This window comes from Bos grunniens, chromosome X (assembly GCF_055505025.1).
Source record: "Bos grunniens cultivar Pamir isolate PY7600 chromosome X, Bosgru_T2T1.0, whole genome shotgun sequence".
Taxonomy (NCBI): Eukaryota; Metazoa; Chordata; class Mammalia; order Artiodactyla; family Bovidae; genus Bos; species Bos grunniens.
Window position 1 is genome coordinate 16230200 of NC_141194.1, and position 26207 is coordinate 16256406.

The 26207-nt window shown below is 41.4% G+C and overlaps 1 protein-coding gene across 2 annotated transcripts in view; it reads right to left on the minus strand.

The window, feature by feature from the left end:
• MAP3K15 (mitogen-activated protein kinase kinase kinase 15) overlaps positions 1–26207 on the minus strand; it is a 146018-nt gene that overhangs the window by 68240 nt on the left and 51571 nt on the right. For both annotated transcript variants that reach the window (XM_086387404.1, XM_086387402.1), the window contains exons 4-6: positions 22183–22376; positions 18940–19108; positions 16824–16930 (exon numbers count right to left, since the gene is read on the minus strand). In XM_086387404.1, coding sequence (XP_086243530.1) covers positions 16824–16930; positions 18940–19108; positions 22183–22376 — 470 coding nt within the window. The remainder of the gene's footprint in view (positions 1–16823; positions 16931–18939; positions 19109–22182; positions 22377–26207) is intronic.

Sequence of the window (26207 nt, forward strand, 5' to 3'; positions counted from 1 at the left end):
TAACAGACAAGAACTTTAAAGCAACTATTGTAAATACATTATTTCTATAAATATAATGCATGTGTACATGTGAAATGAGAAGGTATTTTGTAAGAGAAATGGAAATTCTCAAAAACCAAATGAATATAAGTCCTAGAACTGAAAAATTAAAAAAATTTTTAAAATAACCATTGAATGGGCATAACATCAGATTTGGACACTACAAAAGAAAGGATGAGTGGACTAAAACACAAGTCAGTTGAAATTATCCAAATGGGGCTGGATGGTAAGGCGAAGTGACTACGAAAGGGCACCACCCCCCAAAAAAAAAACTGGGTGGGTAAAACATTCTATATCTTGATTGTGGTGGTAGTTACATGGGTGTATTTATTTGGCCAAAGTCATAACATTGCACACTTCAAATGGGTGCAACTTACTGTATGTAAATTATTCCTTAATTATCTTAATGCTGCTGCTGCTAAGTCGCTTCAGTCATGTCCGACTCTGTGCAGCCCCATAGACGGCAGCCCACCAGGCTCCCCCGTCCCTGGGATTCTCCAGGCAAGAACATTGGAGTGGGTTGCCATTTCCTTCTCCAATGCATGAAAGTGAAAAGTGAAAGGGAAGTCACTGAGTCGTGTCTGACTCTTCGCGACCCCATGAACTGCAGCCTACCAGGCTCCTCTGCCCATGGGATTTTCCAGGCAAGAGTACTGGAGTGGGGTACCATTGCCTTCTCCGAATTACCTTAATAAAGTTGACTTAAAAGTACACGGAAACAGAGTTGTGTTTCTGATAGTTCTGTCCTGCGGGCCACTCACTGGCCTGTTTGCCCTCATATACACTTCTGTTTTCCTCTGCTGCGCTCAGCATCACAGGGGGGCTGACTCCTCTAGCCCGCTTCCCAGGCCCCCAAGTTGGCTGATTATCAGTAATGAATAGCCAGTGGGAGGCACTGGTAGATGAGCAGCCAGAAGAGGGGAAGAAGCCAGAGCCCTTTTTCCTTCTTTCTGCGTTGTGTGTGGTGGTTTTACCAACCAGCTGCATCTCTTCTTTACAGACTCCCAACATGCTGGCTCACAACAGTTCCAGGTGATCCTGGCTCCTGGGTTCTGGTAACATCACCTCTTCCCTGTGTCCCTCCAGCCAAGGGAGAGATGGGAGCTGCTTCCTGCTGATGCTACTTTCTGAGCTGCCTCAGTTCCCTGTTTGCCTTCGCAGGTCTTCTGTCACCTGTATAACCAGTTTCCTGTATTATGCTTCCTACATTCTAAATAGTTAGAGTGGTTTCTGTTTCCTGGTTGGATACTGACAGACGCACAACTGCCACAAGAAAGCAGGTGCCCTATTCCAGCCAGATGCCTCGTATTTACATACGGAGAAGGACTGGTTGAGGCAACCTGTGTTTTAGTGTGAGCAATGCCTAGAGCCAAAGAAACATACGAACCAGAATGGTTGTGTTTCTCCTCTACAAATAGGAGCTAGTTATATAGCAGGACAGAACCACTATTCAATCATCTCACCTGTGTTACCATCAACCCACTTTTCTCTGTTTCCTGGGACCACAGGACAGTATCTGTGAAGACTGGGCTCTAGGTGGGCTGGCAGGCCCTGATGAGGAGCTGGGCATTCTCAGGCTGGCTTTCCCATTCTCACAGAGGCCATAGAGGCTGAAGTGTGTTCCTGCCTGAACTCGTGGTTTTCTCTCTGATACACTCCCAGTGATCTCCACACAGATAGATCCAGTTCAACTCTATTCCTTATTTGCAAGTTGTAGCAGAGACTAGGGAGAAGGCAATGGCAACCCACTCTAGTACTCTTGCCTAGAAAATCCTATGGGTGGAGGAGCCTGGTAGGCTGCAGTCCATGGGGTTGCTAAGAGTCAGACATGACTGATTTCACTTTCACTTTTCACTTTCATGCATTGGAGAAGGCAATGGCAACCCACTTCAGTGTTCTTGCCTGGAGAATCCCAGGGACGGGGGAGCCTGGTGGGCTGCAGTCTATGGGGTCGCACAGAGTCGGACACGACTGAAGTGACTTAGCAGCAGCAACAGCAGCAGAGACTAGGATGTGCTCACTAAACCCCATCTATTTCTTTTCCCCTGGGCACTCAGCCATACCACATTTCCCAACTTCCCTTGAAGTGAGGTTGGGCTATGAGACTGGATTTTGGTCAATGAAATATGCTAACAACTAATGATCATCACTTCCTGACTAGACTCATACAGATTTTCCTGGTACAGTCAAAAAGTAGAAATGTAAATGTCCATCAACTGATGAATGAATAAATAAAATGTTGTCTATCAGAACAATGGAATATTAGTCAGCCATAAAAAGGGAAGAAGTACTGACATATGTTCCTGGAGAAGGAAATGGCTACCCACTCCAGTATTCTGGTCTGGAGAATTCCATGGACTGTATAATCCATGGGGTCACAAAGAGTTGGACACGGCTGAGCGACTTTCACACATACACACACACTGACATATGCTACAATATGGATGAACCTTGAAAACACATTTTACTAAGTGAAAGAAGCCAGTCACAAAAGATCACATATTATATGGCTCCATTTATAGGAATTGTCCAGAATAAGCAAATTTAGAAGCAGAAAGTAGCTGAGCAGTCTCTGAGGGCTAGGGAATGAGGTGGAGGAACAGGAATCAACTGCTAATGGATGGCCAAAATAGATTAGTGGTTGTTTAGGGCAGGGAGGGAGGCTAGTAGTAAATGGGGAGAGGTGACTGGTAATAGATTCAGGGTTTTGGGTGCAATACCCAGATACTCATATAGATCTCTTCCACAGTAGTGATCATTTAGTCATATATTCGTTCAGCCACTCAATGGATGGAAATGTTCTAAAACTGATTAGTATAATGGTTATACAACTCTGAGAATATATTAAAAAACCACTGACTTGTATACTTTAAATGGGTGAATTGCATGGTATGTGAATTGTGTCTCATCACTTCATGGGAAATAGATGGGGAAACAGTGGAACAGTGTCAGACTTTATTTTTGGGGGCTCCAAAATCACTGCAGATGGTGACTGCAGCCATGAAATTATGTATACCTGTGGCGGATTCATTTTGATATTTGGCAAAACTAATACAATTCGTAAAGTTTAAAAATAAAAATAAAATTAAAAAAAAAAAGATGCTTACTCCTTGGAAGGAAAGTTATGACCAACCTAGATAGCATATTCAAAAGCAGAGACATTACTTTGCCAACAAAGGTCCGTCTAGTCAAGGCTATGGTTTTTCCAGTAGTCATGTATGGATCTGAGAGTTGGACTGTGAAGAAAGCTGAGTGACAAAGAATTGATGCTTTGGAACTGTGGTGTTGGAGAAGACTCTTGAGAGTCCCTTGAACTGCAAGGAGATTCAACCAGTTCATTCTAAAGGAGATCAGTCCTGGGTGTTCTTTGGAAGGAATGATGCTAAAGCTGAAACTCCAGTACCTTGGCCACCTCATGCGAAGAGTTGACTCATTGGAAAAGACTCTGATGCTGGGACAGATTGGGGCAGGAGGAGAAGGGGACGACAGAGGATGAGATGGCTGGATGGCATCACTGACTCGATGGACGTGAGTCTGGGTGAACTCCGGGAGTTGGTGATGGACAGGGAGGCCTGGCGTGCTGTGATTCATGGGGTCGCAAAGAGTCGGACACGACTGAGCGACTGATCTGATCTGATCTGATCTGATGGGCTGGGAAAGACTGAAGACAAAGGGAGAAGAGGGCAGCAGAGGATGAGATGGTTAGATAGCAGCACCGACTCAATGGACATGAATCTGAGCAAACTCTGAGAGACAGTGAAGGACAGGGAAGCCTGGCGTGCTGCAATCCATGAAGTCACAAAGAGTCGGACATGACTTAGCGATTGAACAACAACAACAAATGTACAACTTTTTGGCTAAATTATGAGTAGTTTTTCTTATTAGTCATAATTTCTACAGACTATGCCAGTAAGTCACTTTTTCACTTGCTATACTGTCTCCTGCAATCTGTTTTCCCAGGAGGTACAACATGATGATTTAATATACATATACACTGTGAAATGATTACCACAATTAGGTTAGTTAACACATCCACCATCTCACATACTGTTTTTGTGTGCTGAGAACAATGAAGATCTACTCTTGGGAGAAAGTATTTGCAAACAAAGCAACTGACAAAGGATTAATCTCCAAAATATACAAACAGCCTGTGCAGCTCAATATCAAAAAAACCACCCAATCAAAAAATGGGCAGAAGACCTAAATTGACCTCTCCAAAGAAGACACACAGATGGCCAAGATACACATGAAAAGATGCTCAATGTTACTAATTAATAGAAAAATGCATATCAAAACTACAATGAGGTATCACTTCACACCTGTCAGAATGGCCATCATCAAAAAGTCTACAGATAATAAACACTGGAGAGGGTGTAGAAAAAAGGGAACCCTCTTGTACTGTTTGTGGGAATGTAAATTGATACAACTATATGGAGAACAGTATGGAGGTTCCCTAAAAAACCAGAAGTAGAACTACCATATGACCCAGCATTCCCACTCCTGGGCATATACTCTGAGAAAACTGTCATTCAAAAAGACACATGTACTCCACTGTTTACTGCAGTACCATTTACAGTAGCCAGGACATGGCAGTAATCTAAATGTTCATCCACAGAGGAATGAATAAAGAAGATGTGGTACATATGTACAATGGAATATTACTCAGCCATAAAAGGAACGAATTGCATTATTTGTAGAGACATGGATAGACCTAGAGACTGTCATACAGACTGAAGTCAGAAAGAGAAAAACGATTATTGTATATTAACACATGTATGTGGAAATCTAGAAAAATGGTACAGATGATTTTATTTGCAAAACAGAAACAGACACACAGACACAGAGAACAAACACATGGACACCTAGGGGGGAAACGAGGGGAGGAATGAATTGGGAGGTTGGGATTCACATATATACACTGCTGCTGCTGCTAAGTTGCTTCAGTCGTGTCCGACTCTGTGCAACCCATAGATGGCAGCCCACCAGGCTCCCCCGTTCCTGGGATTCCCCAGGCAAGAACACTGGAGTGGGTTGCCATTTCCTTCTCCAATGCATGAAAGTGAAAAGTGAAAGTGAAGTCGCTCAGTCGTGCCCGACTCTTAGTGACCCCATGGACTGCAGCCCACCAGGCTCTTCCATCCATGGGATTTTCCAGGCAAGAGTACTGGAGTGGGGTGCCATTGCCTTCTCCGCATATATACGCTGGTGCTGCTGCTAAGTCACTTCAGTCGTGTCTGACTCTGTGCAACCCCATAGACGGCAGCCCACCAGGCTCCCCTGTCCCTGGGATTCTCCAGGCAAGAACACTGGAGTGGGTTGCCATTTCCTTCTCCAATGCATGAAAGTGAAAAGTGAAAGTGAAGTCGCTCAGTCGTGTCCAACTCCCAGCGACCCCATGGACTGCAGCCCACCAGGCCCCTCCATCCATGGGATTTTCCAAGCAAGAGTACTGGAGTGGGTTGCCATTGCCTTCTCTGATATATATACACTATTATGTATTAAATAGATAACTAACAAGAACTTATGTATAGGATAAAAAACTCTACTCAGTGCTCTGTGGTGACCTAAATGGGAAAGAAATTCAAAAAAAGAGGAGATACATGTATACATATAGCTGATTCACTTTGCTGTACAGCAGAAATGAACACATCAATGTAAAGTAACTAAACTCCAATAAACAATTAATTTACAAAATAAATTGATTTAAAAAAAGATCTACTCTCAGTAAATCTCAAGAATACAACACAGTACTACCAACTGTATAGTCACCATACTGTACATTACATCCGCAGAACCCATTTATCCTACAACTAAAGTTTGTACCCTTTAACAAATATCTTCCCATTTTCTCTATCCACCAGCCCTTGGCAATAATCATTGTTCTCTCTGGTTCCATAAGTTTGAAAATTTTAGATACTGCATATAAGTGAGATCATGCAGTATTTGTGTTCCTGCACCTGGCTAATTTTACTTGGCATAAAGTCCTCCAGGTAGGTACATCTGGGTTTTTGCAAATGGCAGCATTTCCTCCTTTTTTATAGCTGAATAATATTTTGTTGCATATACATATACACACCACATTCTCTTTAGCATTTATTGCTGACCAACACTTTGGCTGTTTCCCTATCTTGGCTATTGTGAATAATACTGCAATGAACAGGGGACTACAGATATGTGTTCGAGATACTGATTCCATTTCCTTTGGACATATACCCAGAAGTGGGGCTGCTGGACCATATAGGAGTCCTAGTTTTAATTCTCTGAAAACCTGCATACTGTCTTTCATAATGGATGAACCAGTTTACATTCCCACCAACAGTGTTCCCCTTTCTCCACACTCTCACCAACACTTAGGAGGTATCATGGTTTTGATTTGTATTTCCCTGACGATCAGTTATGGTAAGCATTTTTTCATGTAACTCTTGGCCATTTGGATGTCTACTTAGAAAAAAATGTCTATTCAGGTCCTCTGCCGATTTCTTAATCAGATTGTCTTTTCTATTGAGTTGCATGAGTTCTTTACATATTTTAGATACTAATCTCTTATCAGATAGATGGTTTGCAAGTAATTTTTTTCCCACTCTGTAGACTGCCTTTTCATTTTGTTTAGTTCCTTTGCTGTACAGAAGCATTTTAGTTTTATATAGTCTCAACTGTTTATTTTGATTTTATTGTTAATGTTGCTTTTTTGTCTGTGCTTTTGATGTCATAGCTAAAATAATCAGCGTCAAGGCCAATGTCAAGGAGTTTTTCCCTGTTTTTCTTCTAGAAGTTTCATGGTTTCAGACCTTAGATATAAGACCTGGATTCATTTCAAGTTAATTGTTGCTTTTGATGTAAGGTGAGGGTCCAATTTTATTCTTTTGAATGTAAATATCCACTTTTGCGGGCTTCTCTTGTGGCTCAGCTGGTAAAGAATCTGCCTGCAATTCAGGAGACCTGGGTTTTATCCCTGGGTTGGGAAGATCCTCTGGAGAAGGCAAAGGCTACCCACTCCAGTATTCTGGCCTGGAGAATTCCAGAGACTGTATAGCTCATGGGGTCATAAAGAGTCAGACACGACTGAGTCACTTTCACTTGCAGTATTGTACCTAAAGGGCTTCCCTCATAGCTCAGTTGGTAAAGAATCCATCTGCAATGCAGAAGACCCCGGTTCAATTCCTGGGTTGGGAAGACCCCCTGGAGAAGGGATAGGTTACCCATTCCAGTATTCTTGGGCTTCCCTTGTGGTTCAGCTGGTAAAGAATCCGCCTGCAATGTGGGAGACCTGGGTTCGATCCCTGGGTTGGGAATATCCCCTGGAGAAGGGAACAGCTACCCACTCCAGGATTCTGGCCTGGAGAATTCCATGGAGTGTATAGTCCACGGGGTCACAATGAGTTGGACACGACTGAGCTACTTTCACTTTCATCCACTTTTGCCAACACCATTTATTGAAAAGACTATCTTTTCTACATCATGTAATCCTGATGCCCTGTCAAAGATTAGTTGACTGTATATGCATGGACTTATCTCTTGGGCTCTATTCTGTTCTACTGGTCTGTGTGTCTGGATCATTTTGCTAGTATCATACTATTTTGATTACCATACCTTTGTAATACATATGCTTCCCTGGTGGCTCAGAGGGTAAAGCGTCTGCCTACAGTGTGGGAGACCTGGGTTATAGTTTCAAATCAGAAAGTATGATACAGCTTTGTTCTTCTGTCTCAAGATTGCTTAGGCTATTTGGGGGTCTTGTGTGATAGAATTCTATATGAATTTTAGGATTTTTTTTCCTATTTCTGTGGAAAACGCAGTTGGGATTTTGACAGAGATTCTGTAATATTTTTATACCATACTAGGTAACCTCCCCATTTGAATTAAGAAGTTAAAGGAGGAGATAAGTGAAGAAGGAACTGAACTTTTATTAACAGCTGCTGGGAGCTATGCAGGCCACTTGCATATGGTGTATCTATTTTAATCCACACCATAGAATCTTCATCCTGGTACCTTGTTAACATCATATTGCTGGTAAGTGATTCAAATATCAAAGCAAATGCTCTTCTCACAACCCAGAATGACTCCCTATAAAGCAGTGGTCTCACGTCAGGCTGGTTTTGTCCCTAGGGGACACCGAGCAATGTCTGGAGACACTTTTGATTGTCACAACTTTGGTGGAGGAGGGTGGCTACTGGCATCTAGTGTAGAAGAACTGGGAAGTTGCTAAACTTCCTACAATACATAAGACGGCCTCCCAAACAGAATTATGCAGCTCCAGATGTCAGTAATGCAGAGCTGAGAAACTTGCTGTACATTAATCAACTCTGAATTTGACTAAACACACTATTCTTTCCCCTACAAATGTCTACATTCAAACGAACTTTGTCTCATTCAAAATCATCACCTCAGAGGACCATATACTTATCCCAGCAACGTTTTCATGCTAACAACACTTTTATCAGCACTGCTTTATGAAATTTCTTCCTTTAAACTATCTTCTTTGGTGGCAAAATCTCTGCATTTTCCAAGTAGTTTTGATATTTAGAAATGGTCAAACATTTTCTCTTAAACTTAGTAAAAATGCAGATGAATAAACTACACAGTAAGAGTCACAGTCACAGCCAAGCACTAGCTTCATGCCAGGATGACTCTCTGGAATGCTTACTACATGGTAAATGTTAGTACCCATTTTACATATGAGGAAGGTAAGGCTTCAGGAGATTCAGTGGCTTGATCATGGCCATGAGACTTAAGTATAGGAGTTGGAATTCAAATCCAAATCTGTTTTCCTTCAAAGCCCAAAGTAATGATACTGATTTCCTATAGGCCATGTTAGCTGACAAAACAATTCTGAAGGAAAAATCTCCCCCCACCCAATGATACAATGGTATTCTGAATAATGGCAGCATTGTCAAAGGCAGAGTACTGCAGCATGATTAATTTGAAGAGAACAAGTTCACTTGTCTATGTAAGTTCAAGTGTGTAATATGTACACATGTGATCACATTTTAAAATCACTCATTAACTTGAGTCACTGGTAATGAGCTCTCTCCTTTAGCACAAAGCCCTTCCACTGACATACAAATAAGTCAGTAAATGAAGGAAGGACAAAAGAAAGGGAATTGTAGCAGGAATTTGACAGAAAAGGAAGATAACATATGCTCAAGGATACCAGCAGGGAGGAAGGAGGACAGATGGAAGTGATAACTTCTCTGGATAAAAACTTTTCAAAAGGAAAATATGTTATTATCAGCCAGGCCACTGCTCAGACGATATAAGATCATATATTTCTCAGAAAAAAATGCAATTGGTCTTTTGGTATAAAAAGTGTTTACTATGAAAGTGGCTTTAATATTCAGCTACTGTCTAATGCCCTCATCATATACGAAAAAGTGAGACATAAAAGTATGGCCCAACAGATGCTGAGTAAATTGTGTTGAATTCCATCTCCAGGTTTTACAGAGCAAACATATCCTTCCCAAAGGATCAAGGAGTGCCTGGTACCCTTGCCAGCTAGACCTCTAGAACCTTCCAAAGCATCTTAAACACCTAAGATGATATCACCATCCTTAGCATCTTAAATACTTAATATCATATCTTATCTTTGCTTTTCTATATAGTTAAGGGTTTCTATATATATAAAGCAAATGGTTTAGCTTTGCATGTTTTTTGTATTTTATAGAATTTAAAATGTCATTATTTGATGGCTCAATAAGGAAGAAAAAAAATCTAATAACTAAATCATGACCAAGTATTATGAGGTCATCAATTGTAAGATAACAAATTTCAGCATTACTTTAAAAATATAAAAAATTCTGCATCTTAGAAAGGAAGAAATAAGATACATCGAATTATCTTCTATGTTACTCTTATGTCTTACTTCTTTGGCCTAACATTATGTTTATAAGGGTCTTCCAAGTAGTGCAGTGGTGGAGAATCTGCCTGCCAATGCAGGAGATGTGGGTTTGATCCCCAGGTTGGGAAGATCTCCTGGAGGCGGCGGTGGCAACCTGCCCCAGTGCTCTTGCCTGGAGGATCCCACAGACACAGACACTTGGCAGGTTGCAGTCCATGGGGTTGCAGAGAGTCGCATACAAATGAGCATGCACAGACACACACACACACAAAGTATGGCCCTACAATTCCAAGAGGCCTATGGCTTATTTTAGTTGCCCATCAGGCAAACAAAATAGAAGCTCAAGCTATCTGGGCAGAGTTCCCTTGATTATGCCATGATACGAAACCAGTGTATGTAAAAAACTGGGTTCAAACTGGGGAGTTCTGGTCCCCAAGCTCTTATTGACCAGCTGCTTTATTCTGGGCCCTTGCCTTTCTTTTTCCTCTCTAAAATAAAGGATTGAGACTACATGATTCCTTATAAATGCATAGATTCTGTGGTTCCAGGAAAACAATCACTACAAATACGTATCCTTCTTCTTTTTTTTTTTTTTTGGGGGGGGAGGGAGGTCAGGACTCTGCTTCTCCTGGAGCTCAGGATTGAAAGTGAGCCCAGCTCCTTGATCCCTTGCCACTTCGTATCCTTCTTTTTGTAACACGGTTTTAGGTCCCTGGAGGCAAATGGACTAGCAAAGTAGTGCTAGTAAGTCAGACACAGAAAGACAACTATTGCATGACATCGCTAATGTGTGGAGTCTAAAAAAAATGATACAAATGAACTTACTTACAAAACATGAATAGTCCCACAGAGATAGAAAACAAATTTATGGTTACCAAAGGGAAAAGGGGGGAGGGATAAATTAGGAGATTGGGATTAACATATATATACTACTATATATAAAACAGATACAAGGACTTACTTAATAGAACAGGGAACTATACATATTATAATAACTTATAATGGAAAAGAATCTGAAAAAGAATATATATGTAATATGTAATCACTTTGCTGTATACCTGAAACTGACATAACACTGCAAACCAACCATGCTGTTTAGTCGCTAAACTGTGTCTGACTCTTTGCGACTCCATGGACTATAATCCGCCAGGTTCCTCTGTTCATGGAGCTGTCTAGGCAAGAATACTGGAGTGCTGGAGTGAGTTGCCATTTCCTTCTCCAGGGGATCTTCCTGACCCAGAGATCAAACCCACATCTCCTGCATTAACAGGCAGCTTCTTTACTACTGAGATACCTGGGAAGTCCCTGTAAACCAACTATACTTCAATTAAAAAATAGACAAAAAAAAGTAGGGTGATGTCATCATTTTCCTACCCTTTACAAACATGTAACAAAAATGGTTCTTTATCTAAACATATGAATTAATATGGTGAGATCACACAGTGAACATAAACAAACAAAGAAAAGGAGGCTGGCAGTTACTGCAGAGACAAAAGTTCTCTCCATCCCTCCACCTGAGCAGGGGCCTGGATGGGTAGCCCAGAGGTTGAGGATGAGTTGACTGCTGTAGGTTCTGGAACAAGCCTGCAGTCCCTTTGGTGTGTGCTGGATTCAGTATCATTCATCTTGTATTCCTCTACACGTTTCTAGGGCCCACAGAGTATCTTACTCTTTCCATCCTTAACTTGTTCACAGAGCAATACATCAGCTATTCCAATACACGTGTCACACATTCAGTCTCCCCTTCCACTTTGCTGAATAGTTCAACGTTGCCAGGGTTGGCAGTGTGGACCCAAAGATGCAGGGAGTAGAATAAGAGTATACTCCCGCTCTTTGACAGGCTAATTTTGTTGTTTTTAAACCCAGGACTTTGATTCTGTTGTTGTTCTTCCAGACCATGCATCTGCCTGCTGCCTTGATCCCTAGTTGGATCTTCTAGCTGCCTTAGCATATCTAATAAAGTCCCATCTGTAAAAGTAACAGCCAGTAAAAACTGTTTACAAAGGTTCCATGCCACTGGGAAGCAAGCAATTTAAGTGCTCAGTGGAAATGGAAATACCTTTGACTGGGCTTCTGAATGCAGTGAAGGGGAAGCTGTCAGGAAAAGATGCCAGTTCAAGGCAGCATAATACAGGGGCCCTTGGTATCTGACGGTGCAATCATTCATCACTGTCAACCTTTAGTAACACTAATGGCCATGATTTGTTCCACTTCCTAAGAGTTAAAGGTCAACTGTAATGCAGGAAAATTATTTGTTCAACACTGATATTCCCCTTTATAAACACACAGTACCTCCATAAACTTTCTCAAAACTGTACATGATGCCAAGTCCTACTGTGACTCTGCTGATGGGTGGCCAAATTATACCTAAAGCAAAGATTCAGGAACAGACTGCATGGATACATGAGGCAAATATTGCAGTTACACAGAAAATCCCTCTTTGGTTGGAGAAAATGAGATTCTTGGCAATGAGGGGCCTGACCAGCCTCAATACATATTTGTGGTGATTGTTTTCCTGACAGTGAAGAGAACCACTGTCTAACAGGACAGAGGTCCCCAGCCCCCAGGATCTAATGCCTGATGATCTGAGGTGGAGCTGATGTAATAATCATAGAAGTAAGGTACACAATAAATGTAATGTATTTGAATCATCCCCAAACCATCCCCTCCAACCCTACTCCATGGAAAAGTTGTCTTCCATGAAATGGGTCCCTGGTACGAGAAAGGTTGGGGACCGCTGTACAGGGGACAATCAGACTAGAAGGACAAGACCCGATCATCAGAAAGGTGGTTGTCCAGAGAGTAACCCCAGCCATTCCGCTTCCAAATGGAAAGTGTATCATCTTGGAATCACTTTATCTTGCCACGCTGGGTTCTCCTAGATATTGATTTTCCATTTCAAAACACATTTTATTCTTTTATTACTTTGAGTGGATGGTTATCAGACTATTTCATTCTGCTTGACAACCCGGTACCTCTATTTGGTCCGGGAAAAGACTTGGTGGTGAGTGATTTAAAAGGCCCTCTTAGTTTCAATTTAACGAGCCATTTAAAAAAAAAAGCACTTATGGTATGCCAGGCATTCTTCCAGAAACTTCACCAGGGATAACTGATTAATCCTTTTAAGTCAAGGATCGACCAAGTATAATTTAAGAATAAATTATATTTAAGATAAATTATACTTAAATATAATTTATATATTATCTTAAATATAATTTATTCTTAAATAAATTTATATATTAAGAATAAATTATAATAATAAATTATATATACTTAACATATAATTAAGTATAAATTATATCTATCTCCCCACTACTCTGGGGGGACAGAGTTACAGAAATTCCTTTTCAGGCTTAAGGAAGATGCCCATCCCCATGTTACCCGCCTTGGGATGCTGAGTTTAAAGACTGCTGGGGAGAGAGAAGGCTTATTTTCATAGAGACCATTGAGGTCCTCCACCAAAAAGAGTAAAAATCCTGACTACCACTGCTTGCTGGTTGCCTGGTGGCTCAGAATCTGGTAAAGAATCTGCCTGCACTGTGGGAGGCCTGGGTTCAATCCCTGGGTTGGGAAGATCCTCTGGAGAAGGGAATGGTTACCCACTGCAGTATTCTTGCCTGGAGAATTCCATGGACAGAGGAGCCTGGCGGGCTACAGTCCATGGGATCGCAAAAAGCTGGACACGACTAAGCGACTTTCACTTAACCACTGCTTGCAGGTGTCTAGTACAGTAGGACACAAGCATGTGCTTTGTACCCAACAGAAATGTGCCCAGAGGTGTGCAAAAGCCATGCACATAAATGCTAATAGCAGCACTGTTCTCAGTACCCCCAAACTGGAAACAAGCTCGTCTGCCAGCTGTGAAATGGATACATCACTTGTGGCATATCCACACAGCAAAACACTCCACAGCAAGGAGAAGGAATGAACCACTGACACCGTAAACAGCATGGGCGAATCTCAGAAACACGACACCGAGTGTAGGGAGCCAGGCACAAAATGGTACATACTCTGTGACTGCTGTTTAATCGCTCAGCCATGTCTGACTCTTTGTGACCCCATGGACTGTAGCCCGTCAGGCTCCTCTATCCATGGAATTCTCCAGTGAGAATACTGGAGTGGGTTGCCATTCCCTTCTCCAAGGGATCCTCCTGACCTGTGTCTCCTGCACTGGCAGGCAGATTCTTTACCACTGAGCCACCTGGGAAGCCCATACTGTGTGATTCCATTTATACAAAGTTCAAGGACAGAAAAAACTCATCTCTGGAGACAGAGGTTGCAATATATGAAGAGTGGGGGCCTGTAGAGGGGTGGGGACTACCTGCAAAGGGGAACAAAGGAACTTCTGGGGTGGGGGTGGAACTATTTCATATTTTGATAGGGGTTTTGTTTACGTGTGTATATCTATTTATTAAAATTCAAGTTGTATAAAGATCTACACACTTCACTGCCCATGTGCTTTATATACTTCAATACAAAAGAGAGATGTTCCCTCATATGTGTTACAAGAATCCTGAAGCCATAGATTGTGTGGCTGCTGCCATGCAGATGCTGCCAGTGGCGAGTCTACCATATACAGCTTAATCCAGCTGCTGAAGCAAAGCCAAGCCTCTGAGAAATGAGATGCAAGTGTCCTCTAACTCGGTCCCCATCAACCCTCACTGTACTCATTCCCTAAGGAAGATGTTTGCCACGGAGGGTTGATAAGAAGGTGCCAGAACTCTGATTCTCAAGCCACATTTGAATATCCTCAAGTTTTTGGCAGTGTGATTCAAACATGAGTGATTCCTAGCCCCAGCAGGAAGTGGATTTGTATGTAGCTCTTACTATGTTCACCCAATGCCATCCCTCTTCCTGTATCTTATCGTGGAGGAAGAGTAACTGTAGGGCTAAGATGTTTAGGCAGCTTGGATTTTGTGAGATTAGATGCATCAAACTCCTATTTATTCTCCACATGGCCACTCAGTGAGAGACTCCATTTCCCAGCTTCCCTTATAGTTAGACAGGGGTCATGACTGTGCTCTCACCAACAGAATGTCAGTGGAAGTGGCCCATGAAAATTCTACTTGCATTAAAGGAAATGGCTTAACTGGGCTTCCACACTACTCCTTTCATCAGGCTGGAACAAAGAGTAAAGCAGTGACTGTTTCAACTAGAAGAGAACAACACTCTTGGGAATGAAAGAGCTACAAAATGGGCAGAAGTTAGATCCCTGAACAACTCCTATGCCACTAGCCTGGTCCACTCACCTCTAGACTGCTATGTGAAAGAGAAATTTCAATCACTGCATTTGGGGTCTCTATACTACAGCATCTTAGCTGGCACCCCTAGCAATATGCTTTTGAGGCTCAGGGTCTCCAGGCAGGAATTTTCAAGTCTCACATACTCTACCTAGCCTAGTAATTCAGATTACACTAGTACAGGAAGACAGCAGCCCCCTTCCCCGTCATTCAATGTTAATCCTGTTGTTAAACTAGCCCCCTACCTCCACAGTCTATGAGACATTTTCAGCTCCTCGTTGGTATATATACAGTCCTGTCACAACACAGTCCCACCCTCCACACTCCGCCTCACTGCACACATTTGCTGCACCTATAGCTCATATTCTGGAGGTCCCCACACCTGAAGAACTCTCTGCCCACACTTCTGGCCACGTGGAGTGGCCTCTTCCTCAACCCCATCCCATGGTCTCCTCCGCCCATGAGGCAATTCTTACTAAGTCTTCAAAACCCAGCCCAAAAGACTCCCGAGAAGCCTCTTGAAAACCCCAAAGCAGAATGACTTCCTCCCTCTACTATGCTGCGGTATTCATGAAGACATTTATCACTCTGAGCTGTAGGGGTTTAGGTGCACATCTGACCTCACAGCTAGAATATATGCTCCAAAGACAAAGTCCCTAAAGGTTAAGATCATGTCATGTCCATTTTCTTAACTTTGGCATTCAGCCATGATCTGGCTCATACTCAATGAGGGTTGAATGAAAGAAGGAAACAGAATTTAAGATGCTCAACATCACTCATTATTACAGAAATGCAAATAAAACTACAATGAGGTATCACCTCACACTGGTCAGAATGGCCATCATCAAAAAGTCTACAAACAATAAATGCTGGAGAGGGTATGGAGAAAAGGAGACCCTCCTACACTGTTGGTGGGAGTGTAAGCTGGTACAGCCACAATGGAGAACAGTATGGAGGTTCCTTAAAAAATTCAAAGTAAAGGTATGATATGACCCAGCAATCCCACTACTGGTTGTATACCTTTAGAAAACCATAATTCAAAAAGACAGATGTACCCCAGTGTTCAATGCAGCACTATTTACAATAGCCAGGATACGGAAGAAACCTAGGTGTGCATCAACAGAGGAATAGATAAAGAAGATGTGAGACATATATATATATGATGAAATACTACTTGGCCCTAAAAAGGAATGAAATTGGGTCATTTGCAGTGATGTTGATGGACCTAGAATCTGTCATACAGAGTAGAGTAAGTCAAAGAGAAAAACAAGTATCATATATTAATACATATTTGTGGAATCTAGAAAAATGGTACAGATGAATCTATTTGAAGGGCAGAAACAGAGATACCGACGTAGAGAAGGGACATGTGAATACAGTGGGGGAAGGGGAGGGCGGGACAAATTGAGAGAATAACAATGACATATACACACTACCACGTGTAAAATAGCTAATGGGAAGCTGCTGTGCAATACAGGAAGCTCAGCCCGGTGCTCTGTGATGACCCGGAAGGGTAGGCTAGGGGGTGGGAGGGAGCCTCAAGAGGGAGGGGATATACGCATACATATAGTTGATACACTTAGTTGTACAGTGGAAACTAGCAACATTGTAAAGCAATAATATTACAATTTTAAAAAAGAAGAAAAAAAGGAAGCAGAATTTAACAGCTGGCCTGCTTCAAAACTCTATCCATACATTATCACTCTTACCTATTCAGTGCAAACGCATAGTGGAATTTAATGTTATGCTGGTCAGCCAAATCACATGTAGGCAGCATCTCCAGTGTTTCTACCAGCTTCACCATTGCATCATAGTCCTGTTGGCAAGAGGTCCCAAGGTGAGAGAGGAAATGTAGCTCTTTGCAGGGTTTCTTAAACAGTTATAAACATGAGACCACCTCGGCATTTAAATATAGGCCCTTCCCTACAGAAGTATTTAGTGCAGTTAAAGTCCTTAAAAGAAGAGCAATGAGATTAAAAACAACAACAAGATGGATGAGAGAAGACACAGGAAGAATCCCTGCTCTCGGAGGCCACAAAAGGATCAAGGAAAGGAAGTTAGATTCAAAGATGATAAACGAATGAGCCAAGCAGCTAGGAAAAGGTACCACATTTTGAGCTTAGGAGAGTTATCACCATTGGCAGGGCTGTGGGTTAAAATGAACTGGATGTAAATATATAAGAAATCTTACAGTCATTTGCCACGCAAAGGGAGGAAATATCCCAAGGCTTCCTATTTTGTCAGAAACATTCCAATTCATTTAAATCAGTTTCTCAGCCTTGGCACTAGTGACATTTGGGGGCTGGCTGGATCATTCTTTATGGTGGGGGCTGTCCTGTGTATCATGGGATATTAAGCAGCACCTGTGACCTTGACCCACTAGGTGCCAGTAGCACTCCGCCCCCCACCCCAAGTTGTGACAACCCAAAATATCTCCAGACACTGCCACATGTCCCCTGCTTGAGAACCACGGCTCTAAACTGCATAATTACCCAGGGAAAAATTGCTACCGTGTTCGTCTCGGCTGTATCCCCTGTGAGCAGTGCCATCTGTTACCCTTTCAGCCAACTCAGAATCACTGTTACTGGCCAACTTGCTGACAGCTGGCCACAGTTAGCAAACGAGGACTTCCCACCGAAATCTCACGCCTGTTTTGTGGCATTACACTTTGATGCTGCTGCGCAAGGAAAGGGAAAGCAAAGTACTGCAAGAAGCTTCTGACTCATCTTTGAGCCTAAGAGTCCCACCAAGGGAAGGTTATAAAGAGTAGAGATGTGTGAAAGCACGGGCAGAAGGAAGCCAGCCACTCAATGGAAGAAAGACCTCAAACAAGGTCCTTCCCATTCTCTTGTTCCATGGGGCATCACTCAGTCAGCATAATTTCTAATAGCATCTGCTATTAAAATCAATTAGATGCATCTGTTTGTCACCAGGGGCATGAGTTCCTTAAGTGGTTGACTCTTGTTCTTGGCTCAGGTCATAAATGGAAGCCTCTCTCGTCTAAAGACCTGTGGCCAACAACCTCCAACATGGCTTTGCACTGATAGAATTCTACAGGTTACGTACACTGCTCTGTGTTCCTCCAAAGGGAAGGAAGACAAGACGTCTTGGAAATGGCCCCACGGCATTAAACTTGGAGGGGGGAAATGATTGCTTTCCTTCATGGTACCATATTCTACAAACCCTGTCTTCAGGACTTTCCAGAAGTCTCTGCCCCTTGTCTTAGAATAAAGCCCTGCAGCCCCTGATTCCTGGACATGCCTCTGTTACTCCTGCCCTCCCTTTCACTAACAGGTAGAGCTAAACAAAGAAGGAAGTGACAAAGGCCTAAAGGAAGTAGAAGAGGAGAGGCATTAAGAGCAAGGACAACAGAGTTGGTTGCCTCAGTTTGAATCTTGACTTTTGCCAACTGCTGTGTGACCTTAGGCATGTTATTTAGCTTCTCTGTACCTCATGTTCCTCATTTTTAAAATGGGAATAATCAGACTGTGCACCCCATAGGCTTCTGAAGAGGATTAAGTGAATTAGGGCTTACAAAGGGCTTGGAACAACGCCTAGCACAAACTGCATATAAACTGTTAAATTCTGAACTCCTTTTACTAAGCAGTACCATATCTAAGAATTTGCTGGAGCACCCTTCTGACATGACAAAACCTTCTGCAACATTTCTACCACAAAAGATAGTGACCTATGACCTGGCCACGTTCCTATTTTGGCTATAAAACAGCTACCTAACCATACATCTAGTGTATGAGTACTTCATACAAGGAATTCCCCATGTCAGGGAAGAACTGTGATAAGCATTCAGATAAGCATATGGCATACCTGGATATCGCGATAGGACAGCAGTAAATTAATGATGATGTCTGAGGTCAGAACCTCAGTGTTATCCATGCGGAGTTTGATCCGAGCCAGCTCCTTGGCCAGTTCATCACCCTGGTATTTCTCTCTGGCTCTCCGGATGTCATTTAACAAGGTTTCTTTGTAATAAGCACTGGAGAGGGAAACAAGAAAAGCTCCAGTCATGTCTACAAGCATCCAGGACTGTGCTGCAGCCCAAACAAACCTAGCTCTCATGGACGTGACTTAGGCCTTGCCCACACCTGAGCCTCCCAGGATCAGCCAACGGGGAGCACATCCTACTTGTGAATATCACTTTGCAAAAACCTAACCACTCAACAGTTACAAATAAAATCAGTTCATTATGACCTTGAAAATATTTTCAAAGTTGACCCCCGATGTATTTGGATAACACACAGGACTCACTAGCTACCCCACCCCATCTCCTCTCCTCTTGTATTTTCAAACACATAGAGGACAAGAAAGTACTTCACTTGAAGAGTAATTTCCCCCACCATTAAGAGATTTTTCACAAAGCTGAACAAAACTCCAAAGCCATGAAACATAATAAGATAAATGTCTTTAAGATGTATCTTTCAGGTATCCCCAGCTAGTAATCACAAAGCTTTTTACAACTGGTCGAGAAACAAAATCTGGATGTGTCCAGGAGCAATACAAGAAACCATGCCTGGACACCTGCAGACCACCTCTGCCTTTCACCCCCTATTCTCTATGTCATTTTTGACAGCCAGAATGCTTTCCTAATGGAAGACACAGAACTTCCTTTATGTGGGCATCCATATAATAACAGGGATGTATTACAACATTTAAAGCAGTTTAAATTCACACTGGAATGTCTCACCATAGCCCCTCCAAGAACCAATGCTAATATTCAGTACTTGGTTTAAAATAGATGAATTTAAATATGTTGTCTACTTTCCAAGCAATTTTTTTTCTATGGAGACTTGGCATGACCAAGTTATAATACTGTCAACCCATTACACAGCTGAAACGATTTAACTGTAGACAGTAAACTTAGGTTGTTTCTTAAAAAGAACAAGTTTAACAAGTAATAGTCTTCAGAGGATGAGAAACAATACCAAAGAATAACCAATGTTGATTTTAATTGTTACAAAACTCTGTCCAAAAAAGTGTTTACAGTACACTTCCTGGTCCAATGCTTATAATAAATCTCAACATTTCACTAATTAAGTGGAATTAATTTACTTTCACTTAAGTAAAGTAAAATTCACTTTACTTAAGTAAAGTGAAAGTGCTCTGATATAAAAGTATCAGTGCATTGCTTTAATTTTTATCCCCTTGTCTCTTGCTTATTACCTCAATGATGAGCAAATGAGTAGATTCTACTAATGTTTAAAATTCTATGATTAATCAAATGAATAATTAAGTTGGTTGATAGCCACTGTCCATTTGCTGGACTATAAAGGCATCAAAAGCTATTAAAGCGTTATGAGTTTCTTCTGTCAAGTAAAAATGTACACTTTAGTCTTGTTTTCAAGGGGAACTCTGAAAAATAGTTCCAATAAACTAAGAAACCTAATAAGAATGGTAACCTGTAAGTAAATAAACAAAACACTGAATTAAGTATGGCTTGGAGACAACATGTATGTAATAAACATGCAGCCATTTCTGCCTCTGGTAACCAGGAAAGAGACTGCTAATCAGTGTGAACTTGGAAATGGCTTCAAATCCCTTTTCTGCACAGGGCTCCGGGTGGCCTTCATCAATCTATGCAAGTTGCCATTTGAGCTGAAAATCTGTCTGCCACTGTTACAGATGTTTTCAATCATTAGCATCATTTACCCTCTCACTAACCCTTGCCAGGTATCTGGGAGTTCAAGGGGTGGAATCAACCAACAGGTATTTCAAGTTCTTTGAAATTAAACCAAATTGAAAGACTTGTCTTCCTACTGAAACATACATAAAGTGAATGAGAAACAAACCTGAGGCCACTTCTTGCAGACACCTTGCTCATCTGGCAGACTCAAGCCAGCCTACTTCCTCGTCAGACCTGAAAAAATGATCCTGGGACACTTTTCTCCCTGAACCTCACTAGAATATTCACTGTGCAGTAAGACAATAGTTAGCAAGCTGGGTCCGAATGAGGTTTTTGAGGGATGTGCTGCAAACGGTGCCCCGTTTACTTTCTAGATTGGCATGTGGTCACATATACCTGAGTTGCCAGTCTTCTTTTCCCATTACAATCTGCAGCAGAAACTGTGTGTCCAGAAAAGAGGTGACAGGATAGAAAAGGAGAGCAGACTGTGAAGAAGCATGCACCTCCCACCAGCCCCACAGTAGTAATGCTCCACAGTCTGGGGGACCACAGTGCAAGCCAGAGGGACATGCGGCCCTTATACTTCAAGTCAGTTCTGCCAGCGCTTTGGATTTTCATTTGTTTTGGAAAGACAAATCCTCCTTGTGACTTAACTTTCAGGATTAAATCCTTTAAACTGGCTACAGGCAAAGGAAATCTGAATTCTTTCTTTAAGTGGAATAATTTTTCTGCCTTCAAGTTTCAAAACAGGGATATTTCAAGGGCTGGTTTCTTGAGCACTGAGGCTCCAAGAGGTGAGCTGACTGTCCCAAGGCTATACACTGAAGGACAGCCTGAGCCAGGATTCAAACCCAAACCTGTCAGCTCTTGAATTATTGCTCCACACCTTCTCTGACATAAATCTACCAAGAACATGTCCCAGGGCACACTGTGGTCAGGATGGCTTCAGCTTGACTCAACATACCCCGACTTGTACAGCATAGGGGCTAATGTTTGGAATAACCTTGCTGACACATATTAACCACCTCAACAGCTGATTGGCGGTGGGCAGGAACTCACCTTCAGAAATGATCTTAGAACACAGAATGTCAGAGTTGAAAGCACATTAAAGAAAATCAATGATTTAAGTTCCTTTCTAGATGAGAAAACAGCTACAGAAAAGCTATTTGTCAAGGTTGCGTAAGGAGCTGGAACCAAACACAAACTGAACCCTGACCTCAACTCCAGTTTCATTCTCTTTCAGCTACACCTCAACAGCCCAAAGCAGTGAGCCAGTGTGAAACCCTGGATTCCAGGATGACTTTAAAATGACTGGTTGGAGTTCCCCGCTCTCTGGGCACTATGGTCTCTTGAAGGTACATCACCTCCATGGACACGAAGGGAAAATTTTGGTCAAGCTCCCAAGGTTGAGGACAGTTGATGGGAATTACCATGAGGTCACATGGATGTCCTTGAGGAGGCTAGTAAACCTGTCCACCAGAGGCACACACAGTGGACCGAGGAGGGTGTCCCAGTTGGGCTGCATGTACTCCGAGGCACGCCGCTGGGCATCACTCTCACAGCAAAAATAATCAGCGCATGGTGTCACGATATATGGGATGAAGTAATAATTTCCACTGGATGCCTGGAAAAAACAAACAAAAATGTTTCACAAAATAAGCAATGCAGAAGCACAGCTATGGATTTGGGCAGGTGGAACCTTGGTGGGACAGGAAAGGAGAAAATGCCTGATGATGAACAACTACTTGCACAATATGACTATGAATCTATCAGATGCAAACAGGAAACCACGCCATTTCACAAGCTCTAACACATGGGCATACAACAAAAATTTGGTTTTCAATGCTGAACTGAGCAGTATACATCTCTGAATTTCACTGGCAGAGATTTTAGGTTTTTAATTCTCAGAAATTATATTTCATTACATATCCTCCAAATCAGAGGGAACTTCAGCCCAATGATAACCAAGAAGTAAAATGTAAAGGTTTAATTTACTTTCTTTTGGCATGGCAATGGCACCCCATTCCAGTACTCTTGCCTGGAAAATCCCATGGATGGAGGAGCCTGGTAGGCTGCAGTCCATGGGATCGCTAAGAGTCGGACACGACTGAGCGACTTCACTTTCACTTTTCACTTTCATGCCTTGGAGAAGGAAATGGCAACCCACTCCAGTGTTCTTGCCTGGAGAATCCCAGGGACGGGGGAGCCTGGTGGGCTGCCGTCTATGGGGTCTCACAGAGTCGGACACGACTGAAGCGACTTAGCAGCAGCAGCAGCAGCAGGAAAAGCCTTATTATTTGATAATTTAACCACAGGTGAATTATTTATAAACTTTTTTGAGTAGAAACTGTTTTGCAGGAAGCAGATATTAACAGATATAATTAGTCCCAGAGATGTTTTGGGAAAACATTTTGTTTAAAAATTTTTATATTGTCAAATAATACTCAAGTAAAACTATGCTTTTTCTATGGAATAATCATGATTCATAGTCAAATTGTAACTATTTTTTAAAGCATAAATGCTACCTTTAGTTTTTTTTTTTACTCTTTCAGTTTTTAAATTATTAAAGTATGATAACACATTTACAGGAGACTTGGAAAATATACAAGAAAGTTACATATAGTTCTACTATATATTACAATTATTCTAAATAGATAAATTTTTAGTTGGAGTTTCTTTATCAAACTCTCAAGTATTAATAGAATGAAGATATAGCAAAGTAGAAGGAAAGCACCAATTCAACATAATTAAGATTAATACAATTTTCACACAACAGTAGGATACAAATTCTATTCAAGTTCCCATAGACTATATATAAACTAGGAGACACTGGAACATATCCAGGGGCATAAAACAGATGCAAAAAATTCATGGTCTAAATGTACTGAAATCATACAGAGTTGGTTCTCTTATCACTGTGGAATTATGTTAGAAATCTGTATCAAAAGATATTTGAAAATAACCCACGTATTTTCAAGTCCAATGTGACATTTACCAAGAGAGATCTTTGACTTAGCCATTGAAAGCCTCAGTAAACTTAGAAGACTGAAAAAACACAGAGGGTGATTACAGAGGAGGAAGCATTTAAATGAAAAATATTAAAATGAAAAATTAATATCAAAGATATTTAAAACCCCTATGTATTTGGAAATTAAATGTCCACTTTTAAATGATGGATGTACCTAAGAAGCCCTAAGAAGGAAAATTAGAAAATATTTGTAACAGAATAAAAATGAAAAGAGAATTTATCAGAATTTGTTGCATGCAGCTGAAACTGCTCAATGCAACTAAATACAAAGCAGAATCTTGAATAAGGTATGAAAATAAATAATGGACATTAGCATAAAATCTTGTGAAATTTGTACAAAATTGTACTTTAGTTAATAATACTGTTATCACATGTTTTCTGGTTTTTTTTTAAACAACATAGTATTTCTTGATATTCTCAGAACTGGATTAGAAGTTTTGAGCTTCAAATTTTTGTAAAAAAGATCACTAAGATAATGAACTTTCTAGTCTTTTAGCAGTAATATCAGATGCCAAAATATATGTAACTATATCAAAGTTTTGACTGAATATTAATTAGAAACCTAGCATTCTATTTATACTAAGTCAAAAAAGTGAAATTAAAATGTCATAAATTTTTTAGCTAGGCAAAAATTCATAACATTTCTAAAATATATATATCATACATACTATATATACACACACACATATATATACATATATAAAAGTTTTTCTACTATGCTTGATAAAGGCTTGAGAACGAAAAACAGAAAAAAGACACAGAAATTAGAAAACATAAACTAAGTGAAATGGGAGCACTGAACATGAAATAGAAAAAGAAACCCTACCTGTAAATAGCATTCAGCCCACGCTCGGGCTCCCTGAGAGCTCAGTTGGTAAAGAGTCTGCCTGTGCAATGCACGAGACCCCAGTTCGATTCCTGGGTCGGGAAGATCCCCTGGAGAAGAGATAGGCTATCCACTCCAGTATTCTTGGGCTTCCCTTGTGGCTCAGCTGGTAAAGAATTCGCCTGCAATGTGGGTGATCTAGTTTTGATCCCTGGGTTGGGTAGATCCCCTGGAGAAGGGAAAGGCTACCCACTCCAGTATTCTTGGGCTTCCCTTGTGGCTCAGCTGGTAAAGAATCCACCTGCAATGCAGGAGACCTGGGTTCGATCCCTGGGTTGGGAGGGTCCCCTTCAGGAAGGAAAGGCTACCCACTCCAGTATTCTGGCCTGGAGAATTCCAAGGACTATACAGTCCATGGGGTTGCAAAGAGTCGGATACGACTGAGAGACTTTCACTTTTCACTTTTTCAAGCCCATGTTCAGTTTTTAGCATATTTGGAGGACTACAATATGCTCTTAAACGACATTCTACTATCACAGTCTCTATTTTGTCTGTACTGTTACAAAAAGCCACTATGTTAAAATTTCTGACTTGTTAATTCCTATATCTTCATTAAGTTTTAAAGAATTTGATGCCAGCAATAATACATCTGACTTTTCCCCCTAATTTGTTAAACTAAAGGAGTTATCTAGGAAATTTGGCATCAGTTCAATTGCTCAGTCATGTCTGACTCTTTGCGACTCCATGAACCGCAGCACCCAGGCCTCCCTGTCCATCACCAAATCCCAGAGTCCACCCAAACCCATGTCCATTGTGTCAGTGATGCCATCCAACCATCTCATCCTCCGTCGTCCCCTTCTCCTCCTGCCTTCAATCTTTCCCAGCATCGGGTTCTTTTCCAAGGAGTCAGTTCTTTGCATCAGGTGGCCAAAGCATTGGAATTTCAGCATCAGTCCTTCCAATGAATATTCAGGACTGATTTCCTTTAGGATGGACTGATTGGATCTCCCTGCTGTCCAAGGGACTCTCAAGAGTCTTCTCCAACACCACAGTTCATCAATTCTTCGGCACTCAGCTTTCTTTATGGTCCAACTCTCACATCCATGGTTTCATAGCCTTGACTAGATGGACCTTTGTTGGCAAAGTAATGTCTCTGCTTTTTAATATGCTGTCTAGGTTGGTCATAACTTTTCTTACAAGGAGTAAGTGTCTTTTAATTTCATGGTTGCAGTCACCATCTGCAGTGATTTTGGAGCCCCAAAAAATAAAGTCTGTCACTGTTTCCCCATCTATTTGCCATGAAGTGATGGGATAATTTGGCATAACACATAACCTAGGAAGCACACTTTCACCAAGAATGAGAGGTCAAATGAGCAATACAACTTCTTCTAAATTAAAAAGAAATTCATTCGCCCCAGAGACAACTGTCAGAATGCTACAATTTCAGATCAAACAGAAGTCTTGGGAAGACTCCACACTGGGGAACTAGTTTCAAACATATATGTGACAGACATTTTTGTTTTCCTTTTGAATAAGATTTGCTTACACAAGGACAGGTGGCATTCTTCTATCTAAATTCAAAATACAAATAATTGTCTTGA